Source organism: Salvelinus sp. IW2-2015, linkage group LG4q.2 (assembly GCF_002910315.2).
Source record: "Salvelinus sp. IW2-2015 linkage group LG4q.2, ASM291031v2, whole genome shotgun sequence".
NCBI classification, from domain to species: Eukaryota; Metazoa; Chordata; class Actinopteri; order Salmoniformes; family Salmonidae; genus Salvelinus; species Salvelinus sp. IW2-2015.
In genome coordinates, this window is record NC_036843.1 from 6,496,659 (window position 1) to 6,520,816 (window position 24,158).

At 42.6% G+C, this 24,158-nt stretch overlaps 1 protein-coding gene across 4 annotated transcripts; it reads left to right on the plus strand.

The window, feature by feature from the left end:
- Positions 1-1,285: 1,285 nt before the first annotated feature.
- On the plus strand, positions 1,286-23,166 carry LOC111963184 (serine/arginine repetitive matrix protein 1). 4 transcript variants are annotated; one of them, XM_023986458.2, is made up of 16 exons: positions 1,286-1,401; positions 3,088-3,177; positions 3,614-3,736; positions 6,838-7,008; positions 11,556-11,650; positions 11,752-11,991; positions 12,117-12,431; positions 12,562-12,806; positions 19,549-19,629; positions 19,759-19,827; positions 20,046-20,184; positions 20,322-20,399; positions 20,507-20,962; positions 21,610-21,796; positions 22,058-22,243; positions 22,486-23,166. In XM_023986458.2, exons 1-16 carry the CDS (start codon positions 1,381-1,383, stop codon positions 22,594-22,596), a joined length of 2,607 nt encoding a protein of 868 aa, XP_023842226.1. In that variant the 5' UTR covers positions 1,286-1,380; the 3' UTR covers positions 22,597-23,166. The 4 variants fall into 4 exon arrangements, with proteins under 4 accessions (XP_023842226.1, XP_070299441.1, XP_070299440.1 ...); XM_070443340.1 differs by having other exon boundaries at positions 22,493-23,166; XM_070443339.1 differs by having other exon boundaries at positions 22,058-22,248; positions 22,497-23,060.
- The last annotated feature ends 992 nt before the right edge of the window (positions 23,167-24,158 follow it).

The window sequence follows — 24,158 nt, forward strand, 5'->3', positions numbered from 1 at the left end:
TTCCAATAAGGCATGACATACGGTATAGATACAACATCCTGTTGAAACAAGACTCATATAGCTCTATTGTTGTTGAATAGACCAACAACAAAAAAACTTTCATAATGATGAGTCAACAGGGTTAATCGTAGGCAGGTCCTGAGGGTCAGGTCTTGACACGGTCCTGAAAAATAAAGCAACACCTGAGGGAATGGCATCTAAAACAATTGCAAAATCTTTAGGTGTTACAGGGATCTTGTAAAGTGAAAATAATTTCTTATAATTCAGTAAAAGACCCTCTGCATTTACAAGTTGGCTCACCAATAGGATATTATTTCAGAACCAATATTCTAAAAACAAAGAAGTATTTTTATACAATATATCCTGATTATTCTATATATAATATCTGTGTGGAGAAAAATTATGGTTAGAAATTAAGGACCATGACAAGAAAACCTGCCGATGAAAAACAGTTTCACTGGAACTTTGTCAATATTATAACTGCAAACCAACATGAAGTAAAGGCCACCAAAAGTAGAGAAGACATGAAGAATAAAGTTCCACATAGACTTGTGTCTTCTTAGGACTTGTTTTATCCAATTGATCTTAAAGGTATTATATAAGGTAGTAAAGTCCAGAAAATTCACCCTACCATACTCATAAGTATTCATTACAACAGTTTTCCTAATGTAATGGGTAAGGTTTCTCCACAGAAAGTTGAAAAGCATCTGGTCTATCTCTTTACCGTCAAGATATAAAGATAGAGCGGCATATGCTAGCCTACAGTTACCCTCAGCCTTGGTTATTAGGACTCTTCCTTTAAAAAATAAGTCCCTCTGTAGCCATTGATTAAGCTTCTTCTGMMTTTTTTTTAATAAGAGGGTTAACATTTTGTAAGCCTCTAGACTTCTAGTCCTTAGTAATAGTTATGCCTAAATATGTAAGTTCTTCTTTCACTGGAATACCATAATATTTATTTATTTCACAAGGCAAGTTCTTATTTACAATGACGGCCTATCTCGGCCAAACCCTCCCCTAACCCGGACGACGTTGGGCAAATTGTGCGCCGTCCTATGGGACTCCCGATCACGGCCGGTTGTGATATAGCCGGGGATCGAACCCGGGTCTGTAGTGACGCCTCTAGCACTGTGATGCAGACCAGATGCATTGGGAAAGGATTCTATCACATTAATCGTTATGGGAATCTGACTAGCGTCTTTCAGAAAAAGTGTAGAAGAACCTGTTGTTCTCGTCATCGCTGCTTCCGTTCTGCTAAGAAGGAGGAGCCCTGTCGCGCGCTGTATCTTGGGGTTTTGTTAGCAGGTCCTGGACAGCGCTGTGAGCACGTCTTTTTCCAGACTCCACCAAACACCCACTTTTACATCTTTCTCAACTTATAACATGGACGCGGGGTTCTTCCGCGTAAGATATTTAAAGTTGTACTATTACTCGTTAAATGGTGTTCCAAATGTATAATATATTCGTTTGTAATTGTAAGTATGTGCCATTGTAGACGGACGAGCTCGTGCGCCATTCCGCTGCAATGAGGAGCTAATGTAAAGATGGCGGCTGCGTTAGCTAGCAAGTTATCCAGCTAACTGTTAGCTAGCTAACTAGCTTAGCAATATATACGTTGGATTGAAGCTAGCCGATAAATTGTGCGAATGTTGTGTGTTCCCATTTTCAAATGATTGTCATTACTGATGTAGTTAAGGGTGATAACTACAATCATGTGTTACCTATTATAAGACTTGGTTGCAAAATGGCTTTGTATAATTCTAGCCATACTACTGTAACGTTAGTCGGGCTGTGCATGTTACAGTGCTCGTACTCGGGCCTTATCGCACATCGCGATTAACACTAAGGTTAGCTAGCAACATAAACTGACGTTTATTCTGCATAATAAGTGATCATATTATGGACTTAATTTCTACATAATTTACTTGTATATGTGTCATATGTTTCTAAAGTCGGCTAACGTTATGTTTAACTGTTGTGACGTAGCTAACATTAGCTGACGTTATCTTACATCGAGGCGGAATTGAGTGTTGCTGGTGGCGCGATTTAACGTTACTGCAAAAAACATCGAGTCACCATCAATAGATAATTGTAAGAATGTCAATTCTGAAAACGTTTACCTGTAAATGTTTGTCCAGTACAACTGCTGTCCTTCCGCGCGATGGTGAAATTCATACTTTTAAATAAAACATTTCTAAAATACAATTACCGCCMTTTCCCTAATTTTAACACAAATTAGGAAAAAGTCCGTTGTATTAAATGAAAGTTTATATTAAAAGTAGGAATTTCAGCACCCCGTTTATGGACCGCAGTTGTACAGGAAAGCCTATTGACCGATGGTGACTCAATGAGTACGGTTAACGTTACATGCCCACAATAATGCGATTATTGTGGATAGTCAGATTAATATATATATTTTTAAACGATACCTTACTTTGCAAGAAGAACTGATTCCCTAACAATCCTCTTTACATGGACACTTCTGAAATCAAGCTACCTGGTGGCACACTGTTAAATGCAGAAAATTGCCACTCAAAATTAACGTTATACCCCAGTGACCAGGTTATTTTTGGGGAGTATATATGATTGAGTTTGGACATAGAAATAGTCTCCACATACAAACTTAATAAGAGTCATCCATTGTTCCGAACTCCCTAAACGTGTGCTAAAGAGGCAGGCTTGCACAACTGTGCTGGGCACATGGGCAGWTCAAATACACTGCTGGAGCGCTGATTTTAAGGTGTTTACATGTCCTAATAATCTGAGATTGCTTAGAAAACCAGTTGTTTAAATTGGTGTATGCTTACTTCGATTTTGACCGTACGCCAATTTAAGATGAGCAAAGTATGTTTATATGACTTGCATAATCTGCCTACTGCCATAATCAGTTGGATATAGAATTATTCCTGTGCGTGTACATGTAGGACAATGTTGTTGCTAGCAAATCGCGCGGCCAGTTATCAATACTCTACGCTGCCTCGATATAAGAAAACGGAGTTTAGCGTTCCTCAGCTAAGTGTCTGAGGCAAGGACAAGAACAAACATGTATTGTAATAGTTGATACAGATGTTTTGTTCTTGTTTCTTACAGGGCACAAGTGCAGAACAGGACAATCGCTTCAGCAACAAGCAGAAGAAACTTCTAAAGCAACTGAAATTTGCAGAATGTCTGGAAAAGAAGGTATAAACAACACTCATCAAAGCACATCTTTTAATTGAATTGAAATGCCCCCACAAGTAAATATGGTAATTTCTATATTGCCTAATTTMGTTTAAAGGGATGCCCTTTACCTACTTCCCCAGAGTCAGATGAACTGGTGGATGCCATTTTTAAATCTGCATGCAGTTTAAAGGAAGTTGCTAAATAGCGCTGGCGCAATGACTGGTTTTCTATGGGTATCCATGCTAACAGATACCCATAGACTTCCAGTCATTGCACTATTGCTAGTTAGCATAGAAACTACCTCAAACTTACTTCATACTAGACTCTGAGACATAAAAATGGAATCCACAAGTTCATCTGACTCATTGCCAAAATCTCTACATATCCCTTTAHGTGTGCAATGGGTTGAAGTTAGGCATGTGTTTGAACTACTTCCTGATTCTTCCTCCCCTAGGTGGATATGACCAAGGTGAACCTGGAGGTCGTCAAACCTTGGATCACTCAGCGAGTGACGGAGATCCTGGGGTTCGAGGATGACGTCGTCATAGAATTTATATTTAACCAGCTGGAAGAAAAGGTAATACTATTGACTCCAATTCCTCCCTGTTCTTGTATGTACATCAGATGTTATTTATATTAACTTAATACAAGGCAAAGAGAGGTTGATTTAATAAAGTGTATTGATAAGACACAATATAAATGCAGATGGGGAAAGAGCGACCACCGGTGTACAATATACATAATTTGAATGACCCAAAGTTTTTGCTGTGATATGTGACAAAGTGCCTTTGTGCCACAGTTTTCTAATGATGATGTGATTTATGATTCAAAAGGCCTGAACCATTATGGATGTTATACCTTGCATCAGAAGTATAGCACCAACACCTTATTAGCTCTCTGCTGAGCCCAAAGTGTCACTGAGCCCAACTCTCCCTGATGCAGTGTGTGGTTTGAGGTGAGTTATGTTCAGGGATCAACATGCTAGTGATAGAAACACTTGGACAATGCCATGCCATTTTCTCCATATACTTTTGAATCGCACCGCTAGTTTTTCTTTATCTCRTCTAGCCTGTCTTTGGATGGTGAAAAAAATTGACTGAGAATAGAGTTGAACTGTTAGACTATTGATCGTCATTTAATTAGTTCATATTAAAATTACATCCGTAGTATCTTCAATCTGGGCTGTGGCAAAACGGTGCTTTAAACATTATTACCTAGCCCACTACGTGATTTTTGAATACTACATTGCACATGGACCCTGTTCTGCATAAATAAATCAGTGCACTAGATGTCCAAGTTTTCCTTAGTTTGTTACATTTCATTGCCCCTCCTTGAAATTGTCCTCAAGTTGGGAAATCTAATCTCATGGTTAAAATTATACTCGTGCATTCTACCACATTGCCCCCCCCCCCCCCCCCTAACTAGCATTTGGCATATAAAACATTACTTCAAGGGGAAATTACATATAATTAACTGGATGAAACCCCAGACATAGGAAATGTTGAAGGGTATTGATAGCCTTCTAGTTATTCCACAACTGTTTTTTAATGAACATATGACTCCCAACAACCCTAGGATGCTTTATGTTCATACAAAGGTGTTGCTGGAATCCTGTAAGTTCTCTTACTATTTGTTTTAGTGAACCTAGCCTAATACTGGGAGGGAAAATACATTCAGCTACCTCTTACCAATTTTATTTAGTTTCTGTGCTGTTATTTTTTMGGGGTGGGTTTTTTAAGCTAAATGCTTTAACCTCTCTAGGCTAGATGGGACGCTACCGTCCCACCTGACCAACATCCAGTGAATGTGCAGGGCTCCAAATTCAATCTACAGAATTGTAAATATTTACATTCTTAAATACACATGCAATATGTCAAAATAAAGCTTAACTTCTTGTTAATCTAGCCACGGTGTCAGATTTCAAAAAGGCTTTACGGTGAAAGCAAACCATTCTATATCGGTGGACAGCACCCCATCAAACAAACACAGACAATCATATTTCATCCCGCCAMGCGCGATACAAAACTCAGAGATAACGATATAATTCATGCCTTACCTTCTGTTGGCACTCCAATATGTCCCATAGACATCACAAATGGTCCTTTTGTTCGATTAATTCCGTCGTTATAGCTCCAAAATGTCAATATATTTGGCGCGTTTGATCCAGAAAATCACTGGTTCCAACTCGCGCAACATGACTACAAAATATCTAATAAGTTACCTGTAATCTTTGTCCAAACATTTCAAATAACTTTCCTAATAGAACTTTAGATATTTTTTAACGTAAATAATTGATCAAATTTAAGACGGGATAAACTGTGTTCAATACCGGACGAAAACAAAGTGGGGCGAACTTTCAGGTGGCGCGCCCCAACCACAACAGTACAATAGACCCGACCCTCGTTCTGAACAGCCCTACTTAATTTCTCAAAGGAAAAACATCAACCAATTTCTAAAGACTGTTGATATCCAGTGGAAGCGATAGAAACGGCAAGCAAGTGCCTTTTAGAAATCTAGATCCACATAGAAAACCCATAGAATAGAGTGACTTCCCCCCCCAAAAAATCTGGATGGTTTGTCCTCMGGGTTTCGCCTGCCAAATAAGTTCTGTTTTACTCACAGACATCATTCAAACAGTTTTAGAAACGTCAGTGTTTTCTATCCAAATCTACTAATAATATGCATATCCTAGCTCCTGGGCCTGAGTAGCAGGCAGTTTACTTTGGGCACGCTTTTCATCCGGATGTGAAAATACCGCCCCCTAGCCTAGAGAGGTTAAATGCACAGTAATGATAAGAAAAGTCCTTAATCGTCATTGTTAGTGAGCTAAAGGGGTATCTAACTTTAATTCTTGACCTACATGTTGAAATAAAACCCCTTTCAAATGTCTTGTGCACTCATTATTGCTTGTTCGTCTCTTGCAATTTAGATAAATGATATAACAATAAACTCAAGGTGGTTGAGTCTCAAGCACTAGGGAGTCGGAAGCAAGCCAAGGGAGCGTCTCTTTCTGCAGGAGACTCGGGCGCTCCATACCCACTGATCCTGCGGGACACGCTGAGGACACCGGGACTGTACTCGCAGTGTTGGGTTTTGATGCACTCTGTTTTGTGGATATCTGTTCATCTCTCAAAGAGTAGACTGGGGAGACCGAGAACAATAGGGCAGGGAAACTAGTGGGAAGACTGGCAYGGAAAGATATCTGGTCAGTTATTTTCTATCATAATTGATGAAAATGTTAGTGATGGCTGGGGGATTTATTTTTCAGGTTATTTTAAGGGAAACTGCCTTAATGCATGCAGTGGGGGTGCTTATACATGGATGATGTTCTAGTTTTGTCTCCCCTCAGCTATTCTCAGTTTCAGGTTTCAATTACCTAACTAATGGGGTGGCGATAAAGATTTTGAATTGCACAATTTTATCACAGCCTCAAGTCAACAGAACAAAGTTTGTTTCCATGAAGCAGTCTGTGTTGGGGCACAAGGGTCATACTGTAGCTATTGTTTTGTTATGAAGATGGCTGCTATTATTTAGCAGGCAGGTGTAGCTTAGTAAGGAAACAAGGGGGGGCAGTCGCCTGAGCGAGACCCCCCTCCCCCTCCTTTTACTCTTGTGAGTTCTCCCTCCGTGTTAAATTGGTGTGTTGTCTTTCTCTCTCCCTTGGTGTGTGTGTTGCAGCACCCGGACAGTAAGATGATGCAGATCAACCTGACGGGCTTCCTGAATGGGAAGAATGCCAGAGAGTTCATGAGGGACCTGTGGCCTCTGCTGCTCAGCGCTCAGGACAACATCGCCGGTATCCCCTCCGCCTTCCTAGAGCAGAAGAAAGAGGAGATCAAACAGAGACAGGTAAGCAACCAGACACAATCTCAATCACAACCTTGTCAGGCACGTGTATTTCTACTGGGCTGAACGATTTAGACACGTGATAATTTTTTGCAAGATATTGACATTTTCTAACACTGGTTATACTTAATTCATGGTTAAAACAAGTGTCGGGGTAGAGAACATCACTTCTAAAATGAGATCATATGGGCCTCCCGGGTGGCGCAGTGGTCTAGGGCACTGCATCGCAGTGCTAGCTGCGCCACCAGAGTCTCTGGGTTCGCAGCCGGCCGTGACCGGGAGGTCCGTGGGGCGACGCACAATTGGCCTAGCGTCGTCCGGGTTAGGGAGGGTTTGGCCGGTAGGGATATCCTTGTCTCATCGCGCTCCAGCGATTCCTGTGGCGGGCCGGGCGCAGTACGCGCTAACCAAGGGGGCCAGGTGCACGGTGTTTCCTCCGGCACATTGGTGCGGCTGGCTTCCGGGGTTGGAGGCGCGCTGTGTTAAGAAGCAGTGCGGCTTGGTTGGGTTGTGCTTCGGAGGACGCATGGCTTTCGACCTTCGTCTTTCCCGAGCCCGTACGGGAGTTGTAGCGATGAGACAAGATAGTAATTACTAGCGATTGGATACCACGAAAATTGTGGAGAAAATGGGATAAAAAAAATAAAAATGAGATCATATGAATGAATACATACTGTGCTAAATAAACACAAAACTAAATGAGAAATATTTTCCAACATTGTTGTACTTATGATAATAGATGGATAGATAGAGGATCATTACACCTACACTACCATTCAAAAGTTTGGGGTCACTTAGAAATGTCCTTGTTTTTGAAAGAYAGCACATTTTTGGTCCATTTAAAATAACATAAAATTGATCAGAAATAGTGTAGACATTGTTAATGTTGTAAATGACTATTTTAGCTGGAAACGGCTGATTTTGAATGGAATATCTACATAGGCGTACAGAGGCCCATTATCAGCAACATCACTCCTGTGTTCCAATSGCACGCTGTGCTAGCTAATCCAAGTTCATAATTTTAAAAGGCTAATTGATCATTAGAAAACTATTTTGCAGGTATGTTAGCACAGCTGAAAACTGTTGTGCTGATTAAAGAAGCAACAAAACTGGCCTTCTTTAGACTAGTTGAGTATCTGGAGCTTCAGCATTTGTGGGTTTGATTACAGGCTCAAAATGGCCAGAAACAGAGCTTTCCTCTGAAACTTGTCAGCCTAGTCTTGTTTTGAGAAAGGAAGGCTATTCAATGCGAGAAATTGCCAAGAAACTGAAGATCTCYTACAACGCTGTGTACTACTCCCTTCACAGAACACCGCAAACTGGCTCTAACCAGAATAGAAAGATTGGGAGGCCCTGGTGCACAACTGAGCAAGAGGACAAGTACATTTGTGTCTAGTTTGAGAAACAGGCGCCTCAACTCCTCAACTGGCAGCTTCATTAAATAGTACCCGCAGAACACCAGTCTCAACGTCAACGGTGAAGAGGCGACTCCGGGATTCTGACCTTCTAGGCAGAGTTGCCAAGACTAAGCCATATCTCAGACAGGCCAATAAAAATAGAATATTAAGGTGGGYAAAAGAACAGACACCGGGCAGGCCAGCATCCTGGAGACTGGTGTTTTGCGGGTACTATTTCACAGGAGTGACGGTTGCTGATAATGGGCCTCTGTACGCCTATGTAGATATTCCATTAAAAGTCAGCCGTTTCCAGCTAAAATAGTCTTTTAGAACATTAACAATGTCTACACGGTATTTCTGATCAGTTTGATATTTTACTGGACAAAAAATMTGCTTTTCTTTCAAAAACAAGATTTTCTAAGTGACCCCAAACTTTTGAACTGTAGTGTACATATTAACATACATTTAACATGAGCCTCAAAATAGTGTGCTATAAGCGCAACACTTATGAATTAATATGAGTTCCTATTTTACCATTAAATAATGAACTTAAGGTTATTTAAGTTAATTATTTATACAGGCAGCCATAGGCTGCATATTGAATTGGAAGGAAGCTTATGATTGTGTAATTATGTATAAGTAGGATTAATCATTATTTTAATTGAAATTCTAAGTCCAAGTGCCTTAACATATAGCCTACCAATTGCAATTGGCTGTGTCCAAAACATTGGTGTCTGGTTGTCATTCAATACGATGGCCATGACAATGTGTGTGCCATTATCGTTGTGCACACTTGCTGCTCCTCATTCAGGCGGCTAAAGCTTCTCGCAACACCAGAGCGATGTTTTGTCCTGTGTGATCTATGGGATGTAGCCTATGATGTTTACAAGCAAAGACCTTTTAAGTTGAAACTCCTCTTCAATAAAGTGTACTGTCAAACGAATCTAGGGGGTCGGTTGTTCTACTACCAAAGGTCTGCTGTAGTCGTGTAATAATCATGTGTGCGCTCTGTTTCAACTTCTTCATTTTGTTATACAGTGTTGGGATGGAGACTTGGGAGAAATATGTGCGAGATGGAATCTTGTATCTCCTGTCTAGCTTGTTAGTCGTCTTCTTGAAGCAGTCTTTGCTGACTGTGTAAATCGGAATCATGTCTTTGTCTATGAGAACCTCAGTGATTTCTATCACAAATGTGGCTGCCGCATGGTGTCCGTTAACCGGTTATGTTCGGCCTTTGGCCTATTAAAAATGTTAAATAAATAAAAAAGCCAATAAATAATTGTTTCTGGCCAAATTGCAAGGGAGAATGTAAAAATCCGTTGCAAAATAAGGCTTTTTATTGATGGACATGCCAGTCGATGTGCTCCAACTTCAAAGGCAGATATACTTGAGGCTAATAAATCCTCAAGCTGTTTGGAAATTTGTGTGTTTCTATTATTACTCACGCAAACGACGCACGGTCTTCATGAGGGACTTCAGCTAAGTGTACCCTGAAAAATTGGCAAAGATTGAGTTGATTATCCCTGTTTCCGGTGTACCCCCCCGAGAGGGGATTCTTTATCCAAAACGGAGTACAGGCGTCCTCAAGAAGTGTTTGTCAGGCCTGGTCCGAGAAGTTCTGCTGGTGCCCTAGGCAAAATCAACACATGCTGCCTTTGTCGTGTATAGTATGAAGATTTGGAATGGATTGACAGAGTAATGTGTGCATTTCAGTTGAGCTTATTCAGTTGCACCTGGAAACGAAACATGGTTGCCAACTATTCACATCGGCGTTGCAATCACTAGGCAGCCAACTGCCTATAGTCGGTAACAGAGTTATCAATAAGCCACGTTTATCACATACCACACGAGCCATGACCCCCACGATAGTTCAAATTACAATAAACAACATATATTAACGTCATCCAGTAGAACTAAGAAGAGAGAATTTCAGCTTTCGAAATGAGTACTTTTATAAATGCATGGCGCGGGCCTTTTTTCAGCCTTATGTAAATTAACATTTGTTATCAAATTTGATTGTCCAATGTCAGTTTTCTAGTTTCTTCAGTTTGTGGCTTCCTCGAGTGTCCTTTTCCACTGCTGTGGAGCTGAATRGCAGCGGTAGTGAYGCGGGCCGGCCCGGTCATGGCTAGACGAGATCCAGCTTTTGTCAAAATAATGGCAAAGGTGGATTTTTTTCAATTTTAGCTAAACCTAGCCCTTTTCCTAACCMTGACCTAATTRTCCRAACCTGCTACATTCAGCTAACCTGCTACGAAAAGTCAAGWKTGATGTTAATTAGACAAAAGTTGGATCTCTTCTAGCCGTGACTGGCCAGCCCTGATATTCGTAGACAGCCATGTTTTTGTTATTTTATTAGGCCTAATTAAAATGTTCATGCCTGGGCTAAATTAAATTAGAGGCCTAGATTGTATTTGAAAACAGCTGTTTTATTTATTAACATTTTCATACAAATAGTCTATAGGACAGGTCACTCGCAAATTATATTATATAAATATATTTTGAGTTTGTTTACTGTGTAGGCAACTTGTTCTTCTAGGCMAAATTATTTTTTATATTCTCTTATGATTTATAGCAGGGATGAAGACGCAACAGGCTATGTTTTGCTTTTCAATTAAAACCTGTTATGGTGACATAACATCGTTCTACTTTATTTTATTACCACTTTACAGGATAATTACAATAATCTAAATATGCTTTTAAGCACCGTGGGTGGATGCCCAAATGCTTTAAGCACACAATGCACATGGATGTCCGGTAAGTTAAAATCTTGCCGGTCGCCAAATTTTCCTAACGCAAAACCCTGGTCTACGGTGGGATGTTTTCTTTTCGTTAGCACTAGCAGCACTCATGTTTCCAACACACTTTGGAGGGGAAGCACTTTCTCTCCTCACCTGCATCTAACTGTGCTTTAAGGGGACACTTGTGATTGGTCAGCATCCTCTGTGTGTAAAGCGTGAACGGAGTCTAGCGCATCTCATTGGAGAAGGCACCATAGTTTCGTTTTTGTTGWATCAAAGAATCTCAGCTTCATGCGAGATAGATGTTGCACATGTCAATATTGCTATTTTGAATTGATTTCGATTTAATCGTGCAGCCCTAATTTGTACAGTGTTTTACTGCTTTGGCCTCGCATGCTGTTGTCTGTTGCAGATTGAGCAAGAGAAGCTCGCCTCTCTGAAGAAGATTGATGATGAGAAGAAGGAAAAGGAAAACAAAGAAAACAGAGAAAGGGAGAGCCCCAGAAGGTGAGAACCGCATTAAATAAAAGCACTTGAAAGTCGACCTCAATCAAAATGTATAAGATAGTTCATATGGCGTTGGCTCTTATGGCTCTCTTCTGGTACAGGAGGAAGTCAAGGTCACAGTCTCCACGGAGACGATCTCCAGTGAAGAGGGAGAGGAAGCGCAGTCACTCCCGCTCACCGAGGCGTAAGCCAAGTCCCAGCAGCTCCCCTCCACCACCAGCCCCAGCTGTCACCCTTGTCAGTGTTACCCTGCCCCAGAGCACTGAGGAGCCCCAGCCTGAGCCAGACACCTCAGAGAGCACCATGCCTGAGCCAGTCATTCAGGAGGCCTCCTCCACCAGGTAAGGGAAATGTTTGGGCACCGACTGTATCTGGAAATATGCAGGGATGGGGATTTGTCCGGATTGTTGATTCCATTCTTGACATCAAAATGTAATCTAATTTGTATTATGTTTTAATTTTCCAGTGATGTGGTGAAGCCGGACACTGTTGTTGTGGTACCTGACTCTGTGACTGAGGTCAAAGAACCCTCCCCAGGTAAGGCTCCTAAAAAGGAGAGGCCCAAGCCCAGGGAAAGGGAGAAGGACAGCAGGAGAGACAGGCCCCACCACCGATCTCGCTCCCATTCCCGCTCCCGCAGACGACCCAGATCACGCTCCAGATCTTACTCCCCCCGGCGGAGGCCGAGCCCCAGGAGACGGTTGTCCCCTCGTCGTAGGAGCCCCCCCAGACGTGGCCCCCCAGGCCCCAGACACAGGCGCAGTCGCTCCCCTGTCCGCAGGTGAGTGGAGGGCCATAGAAGTGTAGCAGAATTGCCTGTCACTGAAGCTGTCATTAACAGCCTTTTGGAATTAACTAGCTACCTTACCAAACAGCAGTTGTGGTTGATTTGTTCTGTTCGTCTCCCATAGACGGCGCTCTCGCTCCCCATCATCCTCTGGGAGCAGCTCTACGTCTCATTCACCTCATAAGAAGGCAATGAAGAGAACGTCAACCACACCACCCAGGAAACAGCCCCGCGGCCATGCAGCTGACCCRTCCCTCAGCCCCTCCAGGAGAAGAGCCCCTAATGGCAGCCCCTCTGGGAAGACACAACGCTCTGCCTCCCCGCGGGCCAGAAAGGGCCGGGCCTCCGCCTCCCCATCCAGATCAGCTGGTATGTTAGCTCTACTTACTTTTCTCCATTCCATAATGAACAAAATTATAATTGCAGCATGTGAAGTGTTGGTCCCATGTTTCATGGGCTGAAATAAAAGATCCCAGAATTTTTCCATACGAACAAAAATCTTATTTAAAATGTTGCGTACAAATTAGCTTACATCCCTGTTAGTGAGCATTTCTCCTTTGCCAAGATAATCCATCCACCTGACAGCTGTGGCATATCAGGAAGATGATTATACAGCATGGTCATTACACAATAAAAGGCCACTAAAATGTGCAGGTTTGTCACATTACACAATGCCACAGATGTCTCATGTTGAGGGAGCCTGCAATTGGCATGCTGACTGACAAAATCTCCACGAGTTGTTGCTACAGAATTTAATGTTAATTTCTCTACCATAAGCCGCCTCCAATGTCGTTTTAGAGAATTTGGCAGTACGTCCAACCGTCCTCACAACTGCAGACCACGTGTAACCACGCCAGCCCAGGACCTCCACATTCGGTTTCTTCACATGCGGTATTGTCTGAGACCAGCCACCCAGACTGCTGATGGAACTATGGCTTTGCACAACCAAAGAATTTCTGCACAATCTGTCAGAAAACGTCTCACGGAAGCTCATCTGCATAATCGTCGTCCTCACCAGGGTCTTGAACTGACTGCATTTCAGCGTCGTAACTGACTTCAGTGGGCAAATGCTCTCCTTCGATGGCCACTGGCACGCTAGAGAAGTTTGCTCTTCATGGATGAATCCTGGTTTCACRTGTACAAGGACAGATGGCAAACAGCGTGTATGGCTTTGCCTATGTGAGTGGTTTGCTGATGTCAACGTTGTGAACAGAGTGCCCCATGGTGGAGTTATGGTATGGGCAGGCATAAGCTACGGGTAAAGAACCCAATTGCTCTTTATCAATGGCAATTTGAATGCACAGAGATACCGTGACAAGATCCTGAGGCCCCTTGTCGTGCTATTCATTCGCCGCCATCACCTCATGTTTCAGCAAAATAATGCACGGCCCCATGTCGCAAGGGTCTGTCCACAATTCCTGGGACCACCCATACGTAAAATGTATGCATGCATGACTGTAAGGCGTTATGGATAAACGCATCTGCTAAATGGCATATATTATTATATTCATGTCCCAGTTCTTCCATGGCCTGTATACTCACCAGACATGTCACCCATTGAGCATGTTTGGGATGCTCTGGATCAATGTGTACGACAGCATGTTCCAGTTCCCGCCAATATCCAGCAACTTGGCACAGCCATTGAAGAGCAGTGGGACAGCATTTAACTGGACACAATTAACAGCATGATCTACTCTGCGAAGGAGATGTTGCACTGCATAAAGCAAATGGTGTTCACACCAGATACTGACTGTTTTTCTAATCTAGAGGCCTTCCTTTTTCTTAAGGTATCTGTGACCAACCGATGCATATCTGTATTCCCAGTCATGTGAAATCCATAGATTAGGGTCTAATGAATTTAAACTCAGCAAAAAAAGAAACGTCCTCTCACTGTCAAATGCYTTTACTTTCAGCAAACTTAACATGTGTAAATATTTGTATGACCATAACAAGATTCAACAACTGAGACATGAACTGAACAAGTTCCACAGACATGCTGACCAGACCGGACACGTCGCAAAATAATTTTAGAAATCCATGTTATTCAATTATTGCACCCACACTGCCCTTGCGCGCCACCGAGCGTCTCCGTTACCAAGGGCTAAAATAGAAGTCGTTCCTATTTCTGATGCAGATCGCGCTGCAAGTCCTGCCTCTCCCATCTCCTCATTGGTTTATAGAAGCAGGTACCCACGTGCCATCTCCTCATTGGTTATACCCACGAGATGATTGAAAGACGAACTGTTTTGACGGTAGTCGTGGTAATACTATGAAAGTTTAGATGCGATCACCATATAAGTTCAACGATGAAAAAGCCTGGAAGGAGGAGAGATGACTAGAAACGATTCAGTTGGCCGTTTTATGTGTGGATTAATTTGTCAGAGTAGAGGACCTTCTGCAGTTCAGGTAAAATAACAACTCAATGTTTATATCCCAGGACAAATTAGCTAGCAACAGCAAGCTAGCTAAATAGGACAAATTAGCTAGCAAGCTAACTAGCTAAATTGCCATACATGTTTAATGCTTTTCGACTTGTCCCCAAATTAATGTCATTGGTTCAGAGTTTGTTTTGATATTTTAACCTGCGTGTCGTGATCGCGTTTGGTGTAGGGGGACAAAATAAATTTATGCACGATGGCGCTCGCGCGCAGCCGGTTTGGGTTCCGTGTAACAGAAATGGAATAATGTGTCCCTGAACAAAGGGGGGGGGGAACAAAAAGAGTCAGTATCTGGTGTGGCCACCAGCTGCATTAAGTACTGCAGTGCATCTCCTCATGGGCTGCACCAGATTTGGTAGTTCTTTCTGTGAGATTTTACCCCACTCTTCCACCAAGGCACCTGCAAGTTCCCGGATATTTCTGGGGGGAATGGCCCTAGCCCTCACCCTCCGATCCAACAGGTCCCAGATGTGCTCAATGGGATTGAGATCCGGACTCTTCGCTGGCCATGGCAGACCACTGACATTCCTGTCTTGCAGGAAATCACACACAGAACAAGCAGTATGGCTGGTGGCATTGTCATGCTGGAGGGTCATGTCAGGATGAGCCTGCAGGAAGGGTACCARATGAGGGAGGAGGATGTCTTCCCTGTAACGCACAGCGTTGAGATTGCCTGCAATGACAACAAGCTCAGTCCGATGATGCTGTGACACACCACGACGGACCCTCCACCTGCAAATCAATCCCACTCCAGAGTACAGGCCTCGGTGTAACGCTAATTCCTTTGACCATAAACACGAATCTGACCATCACCCCTGGTGAGACAAAACCGCAACTCGTCAGTGAAGAGCTCTTTTTGCCAGTCCTGTCTGGTCCAGCGACGGTGGGTTTGTTCCCATAGGCAACATTGTTGCCGGTGATGTCTGGTGAAGACCTGCCTTACAACAGGCCTACAAGCACTCAGTCCAGCCTCTCTCAGCCTATTGCGGACAGTCTGAGCACTGATGGAGGGATTGTGCGTTCCTGGTGTAACTCAGGCAGTTGTTGCCATCCTGTACCTGTACCGCAGGTGTGATGTTCGGATGTACCGATCCTGTGCAAGTGTTACACGTGGTCTGCCACTGCGTGGACGATCAGCTGTCCATCCTGTCTCCCTGTAGCTCTGTCTTAGGCGTCTCACAGTACGGACATTGCAATTTATTGCCCTGGCCACATCTGCATGCCTCCTTGCAGCATGCCTAAGGCACGTTCACGCAGATGAGCAGGGACGCTCATCTGTGTGAACGTGTCTTTTTACGAATTATCTTTGAAAGGCAGGGTCCTGAAAAAGGGACGTGTCTTTTTTTGCTGCGTTTATTTAGACAGATTTCCTTATGAACTAACTTGAAGTCTTTGAAATTGTTGCGTGTTCTGTTTTTTTTGTTTGTTTTCGGTGTAAATGWAGCTACGGTGCCTGCAGAAAGTATTCATACCCCTTGACTTATTCCACATTTTGTTGTTATAGCCTGAATTCTAAATAGATTTAAATGTTTTTCATCTATCTACACACAATAACCCATAATGACAAAGTGAAAACATGTTTTTAGCAAATTATTAAATTATAATACAGATATCACACCCCWMAGTCTATACTTTGTATAAACACCTTTGGCAGCGATTAAAGCAGTGAGTCTTTTTGGGTAAGTCTCAGAACTTTGCACACCTGGATTGTACAATATTTGGTCATTCATTTTGTAAATATTTCGAGCTCTGTCAAGTTGATTATCATTGCTGACAGCCGTTTTCAAGTCTTGCCATAGATTTTCAAGCTGATTTTTAAGTCCGAGCTGTAACTTTGCTGCTCAGGAACATTCAATGTCGTCTTGATAATCTACTCGTGTCTATTTGGGCATGTGTTTTAGGTTATTGTTCTGCTGAAAGGTGAATTTGTCTCMCAGTTTCTGTTGGAAAGCAGACAAACTGTTTTTCCTCTAGGATTTTGCCTCTGCGTATAGCCGTATTCTGTTTTTGAAACGCTTAAAAATAGTTATTGCTGATTAATAAGAATACCCTAACAATGCAGCCACCACCATGCTTGAAAATATGAAGTGGTACTCAGTGATGTTAGATTTGCCCCAAACATAACGCTTTGTAATAAGGACAAAAAGTTTGTTTCTTTTCCACATTTGTTGCAGTATTACTTAAGTGCCTTGTTGCAAACATGATGCATGTTTTGGAATATTTATATTCTGTACAGGCTTTCTCCTTTTCACTTTGTCATTTTAGGTTAGTATTGTGGAGTAACTACAATGTTGTTCATCCATCCTCAGATCACAGCCATAAAACTGTAACCGTTTTAAAATCATCCTTAGCCGCATGGTGAAATCCCTGAGCAGTTTCCTTCCTCTCCGGCAACTGAGTTAGGAAGGACACCTGTATTGTTTTGTAATGACTAGGTGTATTGTTACACCACCCAAAGCCTAATTAATAACTTCACCATGCTCATAGAGATATTCAGTTTCTGCTTTTTTATTTTTWACACCTACCACTCGGTGCCCTTTCCAAGGCATTGAAACACCTCCTTGGTCTTTGTTTGAATCTGTGCTTGAAATTCACTACTTGATTGAGGGACCTTACAGATAATTGGATGTGTAGGATACAGAGATTGGGTAGTCATTCAAAAATAATGTTAACCCATTATTTAACATGTAATGAGTCCATGTAACTTATTATGCGATTTGTTAAGCACATTTTTACTCATGAATGTTATGCTTGCCATAACAAAGGGATTGAATACTTGACATTATGGGTTGTTGTTTATAGATAAGTGACATCTACATTTTAATCAATTTTAAATAGTCTGCAGCACAACATTTGGACAAAGTAAAGTTTTTTGAATAGCTTCTGAAGGCACTGTATGCCCCCTTCTCTTTGATCCTTGCCCTAATGTGTATTAAAGCTGCAATATGTAACTTTTTGGGTGACCAGACCAAATTCAAGTAGAAATGTGAGTTATAGCCAGTTAGGGGACAACGCACCCATTTGTCATACTTGAGTAAAGATAAAGATACCTTCATAGAAAATGACTCGAGTAAAAGTGGAAGTCACCCAGTAAAATATTACTTGAGTAAGTCTAAAAGTATTTGGTTTTAAATGTACTTGAGTATCAAAAGTATTAATTAATTTTCTTGTTTTTAAAATGTACGGATTGCCAGGGGGCACATTCCAACACTCAGACATTATTTACAGAAGATGCATTTGTGTTTAGTGAGTCCACCAGATCAGAGGCAGTAGGGATGACCACGTGTTCTCTTGATAAGTGTGTGAATTGGACCATTTTCCTGTCTTGCTAAAAGCATTCAATATGTAATGAGTACTTTTGGGTGTCAGGGAAATGTATGTAGTAAAAAGTACATTATTTTCTTTAGGAATGTGGTGAAGTAAAAGTTGTGAAAAATATAAATAAAGTACCGATACCCCCCAAAATTACTTACGTAATACTTTGAAGCGTTTTTACTTAAGTAATTTACTCCACTGGTTATAGCAGTGTCATTCTCATTGAAAGCAAGTCTAAGAAGCGGTATATATGTTCTATGTGCGCCATTTCTATGTCAAGTTTGAGTCTTTTACTTTCAGTTTTGTACACCAGCTGGAAATGCTTTTTGTTTTGTTTATGGAAAATATATTTTACAGCAGTTTAGATGGTTCAATAATTCTCTACACTATACGTGCTTGTTTTGTCACAACCTGAAATTAGGCAAACTATTCCAATTTTAGCAACCAGGAAATGACGGCGCCATTTCTGCATAGTGCAGCTTTAAACAGTTTCCGGGTGGATATTCTATATATATATATTTTTTTWAATTAGTCCACTGTTGATACAGTCCCGGTGTTGTGCATGTCAAGTTTTCAAGATATTGGCATTTTGCATTATCATGATGTGACCAGTGACAGTTTAATTTTTTTGTTTTTTTGTCTGATATCTTTAACGTGACTGCAGACATGCAAAACATTTTGGGACTGTATCGACAATGGTCTGTAATGAACTCAGCCCTATCCAACTTCCTCACCTTTCAAAAATGGGATTCCCTCACCTCATAGTGACTGTCTTGTCACATGATCAGTCAGTGGGAAAGTGATACACAACCATTCCTGGATGCTCTTTTAGAGGATGGATTTATGTCTATACAGTCAGTGACCTGGAAACTGTTTACATTACTTCATCTCAAATCCCTGGATAGCTTTATTCCTAGGCAGGCCTGGTTACAGAAGTGGGACACTTTGTGAGGCCTTACTGGCAGGCCTTGGCTAATGGAAACTGCTGAATCATAAACCTATTTTCAGGCTGCAGCAAGCATCCTCTTCAAGCATGATGTCACTCCTACTACTAGTSTTATACAAGCATCCTCTTCAAGCATGATGTCACTCCTACTACTAGTCTTATACAAGCATCCTCTTCAAGCATGATGTCACTCCTACTACTAGTGTTATACAAGCATCCTCTTCAAGCATGATGTCACTCCTACTACTAGTGTTATACAAGCATCCTCTTCAAGCATGACGTCACTCCTACTACTAGTGTTATACAAGCATCCTCTTCAAGCATGACGTCACTCCTATTACTAGTGTTATACAAGCGTTTGTAGAGTTCTTACTGGAAAGATTCTGGCAACTAAAACAGTTTTGATTTTCAGGTTCAAAGAAGAAACCAGGAACGCGAAACAATTCACCGTCTCCTGTCCCGAAACCCAGGCAGTCTGAGGCATCAGAGTCAGGTGTGTTTGCCTTCTAGTGCCTGTCTGTCTTGGTCTGGTGTGATGCACCGTGGGTGTGGGTGGATGTTTTTTTTTTTTTTTTGCGGTTTTCCATAGCTCTGAATGGAGACTCACTGCTTTGCGTTTCAGAGGGGGCTACAGCCGATTCTGTGCAGCAGCGACGTCAGTATCGCAGGCAGAATCGGGAAACGTCTTCAGGTTACAAGCGTTTTAATTTTGTGTTCCCCACCTCACCCCATCTTTTTTTTCCTAACCCACTCTGTGTCCGTCTCGTCTTGCACCCTCGTCTTGTGGGTCTTGAAGCTGTGCCCTAATCCCCATCTAGGTGCTTTTTTTTGTATAAAAAAAAACAAAAAAACATCCACATGCTGCTGCTGGGAAATGACGTGTGCTGTTTTCTTTCGGATTGGTAACAGAGGCTGGATCATCATCATCCTCAGAAGGTGAGGGGTCCAAGAGGCCGGGTGGGGGGCCAGTGGCGAGGAACGGGGATGTCAGGCGGCGGCGCAGTCACTCGCCCTCCCCCAGGAGACGACACCGGGACGGCTCCCCCAGGTCAGCTACGGACAGTTCTCTCATGCAGTCATGAATATAGATTTCGGACCTTTTTCCCACACCAACAAGACACACACACACACACACTGTCTGTCCCACATGCATTCCTCATGTAAGTCTTTGTTTTCCCTCTACAGAAAAAGACGCTCTCCTTCCCCCGGAGGACGCAGATCTCCCCCAAGACGTCGCAGATCTCCCTCTCCTCCTAGGCGCAGGTAAAAGACTTAACGCCTTGTTTTAGGTTCCCTCATTACTGAGAATTCTCCAGAATTCAGTGCACCACACCTGAGATTCAAAGAATAACTTGTCTCTGTTTCCCCAGGTCTCCCTCTCCACCACCTCGCAGACGCTCCCCCTCCCCCAGACGGTACTCTCCCCCCATCCAGCGGCGATACAGCCCCACTCCCCTGGGCCCACAGAAAAGAAGGCTATCAGGGTCTCCCTCTCCCAAACGCCTATCCCCGGTGCCCAAGCGCCGTCCCTCCAGGTCCCCTAAGCGCAGGAGTCCCCCTCCCCAAAAGAGACGCACACCTCCCTCATCCACCTCTCCCCCCAGACACAAGAGAAGCCCCATGCTCCCATCCAACCGACCAGGCCGGGACACTCGCTCCCCCCCCCCTGCTCACAGTAACCGCCTGTCCCCTTCCCCTGCCAACCGTGGCCGAACCAGTCCTCAGGGGCGCTTTGACACCTCTCCACCTGGCCAGAGGCCCCCCTCACACGGCAACAGGGCAATCCGCAGGGTGTCCCGGACACCAGAGCCCCGCAAGAACCAGAGGTAAGCAGCCTCTAATTGGTCTTATTAGCATAATAGCTTCTGCTGCACAACAATAACTCCCACCACTATTTTTAGATGTACGCTGAGTGTACAAAACATTAGGAACACCTTTCTAACATTGAGCTGCACCCCCTTTTGTCCTCAACCGCCTCAATTCGTTGGGGCATGGACTCTACAAGGTGTCGAAAGCATTCCACAGGGATGCTGGCCCATGTTGACTCCAATGCTTTTCCATAGTTGTCAAGTTGGCTGGATGTCCTTTAGTTCATGGACCATTCTTGATACACACGTGAAACTGTTGAGGATGAAAAACCCAGCAGCGTTGAAGTTCTTGACACATTCAAACCGGTACGCCTCACACCCACCATACTCCATTCAAAGGCACTTAAGTAGTTTGTCTTGCCCAGTTACCCTCTGAATGGCACACATACACACTTCATGTCTCAAATGTCTTGAGGCTTAAAAATGCTTTAACTTGTCTACTCCCCTTCATCTACACTGGGAAAAAAAAAAAAAAAAAAAAAAACGGGGGATCAAAGCTTTCACCTGGTCAGTTTGTCATGGAATGAGCAGGTGTTCCTGATGTTTTGTACATTCAGTGTACGTTCCAGATATCACACGTTTTCTCTCCGGTTTCTCCTTATCAGAGCCTCTCAGAGCCCCCAGCCGATGAGGAGAGTGTCATCAAGGTCACCGTCTGGTTCCCCTAAACCAGGAGCCCTGAAGCGGCCAGCTTCAGGCTCCCCCTCTCCAGGCCACTCAGCCAGTGGATCCCCACCTGCACCCCCGGCTAAAAAGGCCAGCAGTGGCTCTGGCAGCCCTTCTCCAAACAAGGTGAGTCTTTAAAGCTGCTATCTGTTAATAGTATGGCGTGAGATTAAACATTTTGTTTGACTCAACTAAGTGGCTAGATAGAGGATTTCTCCTGTGAGTAAAAGCTGGTGTGTGTGTTTCTGGGCACCAATACCATAACTTGTTGGAAGACTGAAGAGGTTTAACCAATGAAGGTCATCATGCCTTCTGCTTGGCCCCACTCACTAAATGCCAACGAAATACTTACTCACTCGTGGTATTGCTTTGTAATCCCCATCTCAGAATTCTGACACCGAGCCTGGAGGAAAGAAAAACAAGAAGAAGAAGAAGGAAAAGAAACACAAGAAGGAGAAGAAGCATAAGAAGCACAAGAAACACAAGAAGGAGAAGTGTGATGTGCCGGTTGCTGCTGGGGATGACCAGGAGAACCAGGGGATGGAGGGGGATGCAGACTCCAACCCAAAAAAGGTGAAGTCTACTCTTCTGATTTACTGAGGGGTTTTAGCATGCTTCACATATCATCTGCGCCTTGCATCTAAGCATTTCATTCAAGATTAACAAAGTCAGACAAGGTTGTAGAAGTTCACTTGTGCACCATCAGCTATTGTATTCCTTTATTCTGTTACTATGATGAAGCATGCTGCAGCATCATACCACCTACCTTGCAACGTAACCGAAATATGATATAATTAATGCTACCTTTCCTTAAGGAATCAGACAGTGAAGTAGAAGAGTGTCTGGACGACCTGGAGAAGCACCTGAGAGAGAAGGCACTGCGTTCCATGAGGAAAGCTGGAAAGCTGTCCCCTCCACTGTCCTGAGAAGCCCGGTCACTCCCCTCCCTCTTTCTCCTCCCCTTTTCTCCTTTCCTGGTTTTCCCTTTGTTTAGAATTTTTCGTTAACCTTGTTCAGCTTTAGAATGTACAAATTGTTTATTCTTTAGTTTTTGTTTTCTTTTTACGGGTTTGGTAATCTATTGAAATATATTTTTTATCAAGAGCTTGATATGTCACGCGAGATCTCCCAATTAATATTATTTTCTAATTGTGTGTTATTGCTTATATCCAAACTGTAAAACTATCTTTGTTGGACCCCTTAATTTTCAAGATAAGATCAGGGATGGGAACGGTTTAATTATGATGCTTGCATTGTACAAGTTTCTCATACTACGACATGCAAAATATTTGACTTTGGGAATTTAGGATTGCATGTGCAGCTAGCGTGYCTCTGCTCTGATGTGCATGAAATGGACTGTAAACAAAAGCAAATACACAGATCAAAGCTGTCACTTTTCCCTTTTGTCAGCAGGCATTYTATCGTATTGCTATGCTGTTTGCTCTCTAAAATGGGGAATGAATCCAAACAGTCTTTTTCCCTTTTTTGTTATGTAATAGAGGTGTTTGGCCTTCCAGAAAATTCTGGCTTTGAAAAAGTCTACACAAGTTTAAAAAGAACTGGATTTTTCATGAGGATTCTGACCTCACCAGAGAGCCGGGGTTTGATTTCCCACATGGGTTGATATGCAGTCATACTTTGAGTTCACACTGGTCCACTCTTTTGCTTTGATCTATCCATTTTTGTGGGACTGCTATTTGACTTGTATTTAAAAACTCCTGCTCTTGTCATCCTTTCAGAATTAAAAGATTTTTTTATATTAAAACTAAAGTGAWTGTTGTATATTCTAAATTCATGGTTAAGGCCTGTCTCAGAAAACAGGGTTGGCCACTCAAAATAAATCTCTTAGATATAAAGTCCCCTGTTTTTAGAGGACCTACGTTGGTCTGGTTCAAGTTCCCACTGACATTTTSGCTTATAAATTGATCTGTGGGCACCGTAGATCAAAATGGCTTGCATTGAGCGATAGCCCTGGATACCACTGACACGCTAGTCTATTTTTTGCGTAGGATGCGAAATCTGAAACCAGTTGGGATGTCCACAGATCGATGGYATGTCCCTCCTACCATTTTCATTCGCTCTTCCGACTGTCCAACTCCTGGCTGAACCCTACGTCACAGCCACTGACAAAGCACATCCCTGCAATCCTTACATTGTAGCGCAGCAGGAGCGAATTTCATCACTATAGCACATTCAGAGATTGATTTATAGCCATTAATCCAAAAAAAAAAAAAAAAAKCTTTTTTTTTAGCYGGAACACTTTCATAGATGGACAAGATTTGTATGAGGTTGAAGGTGAGTTCCTAATGAGTTCAGGAAGCCAAGCTAGAGCTCAGATGCGGGCAGATGTTTTGATCAAGAGCCCTTCAGAAAATATGCACATTTTCTCTAAACATAATTTGTATTTTACAGTTATAAGGAACGTGAACTCTTATAGTTAGTGGTTTTATAATTTGGTTATGCTATTTAAAAAGCATATGTCATTTTA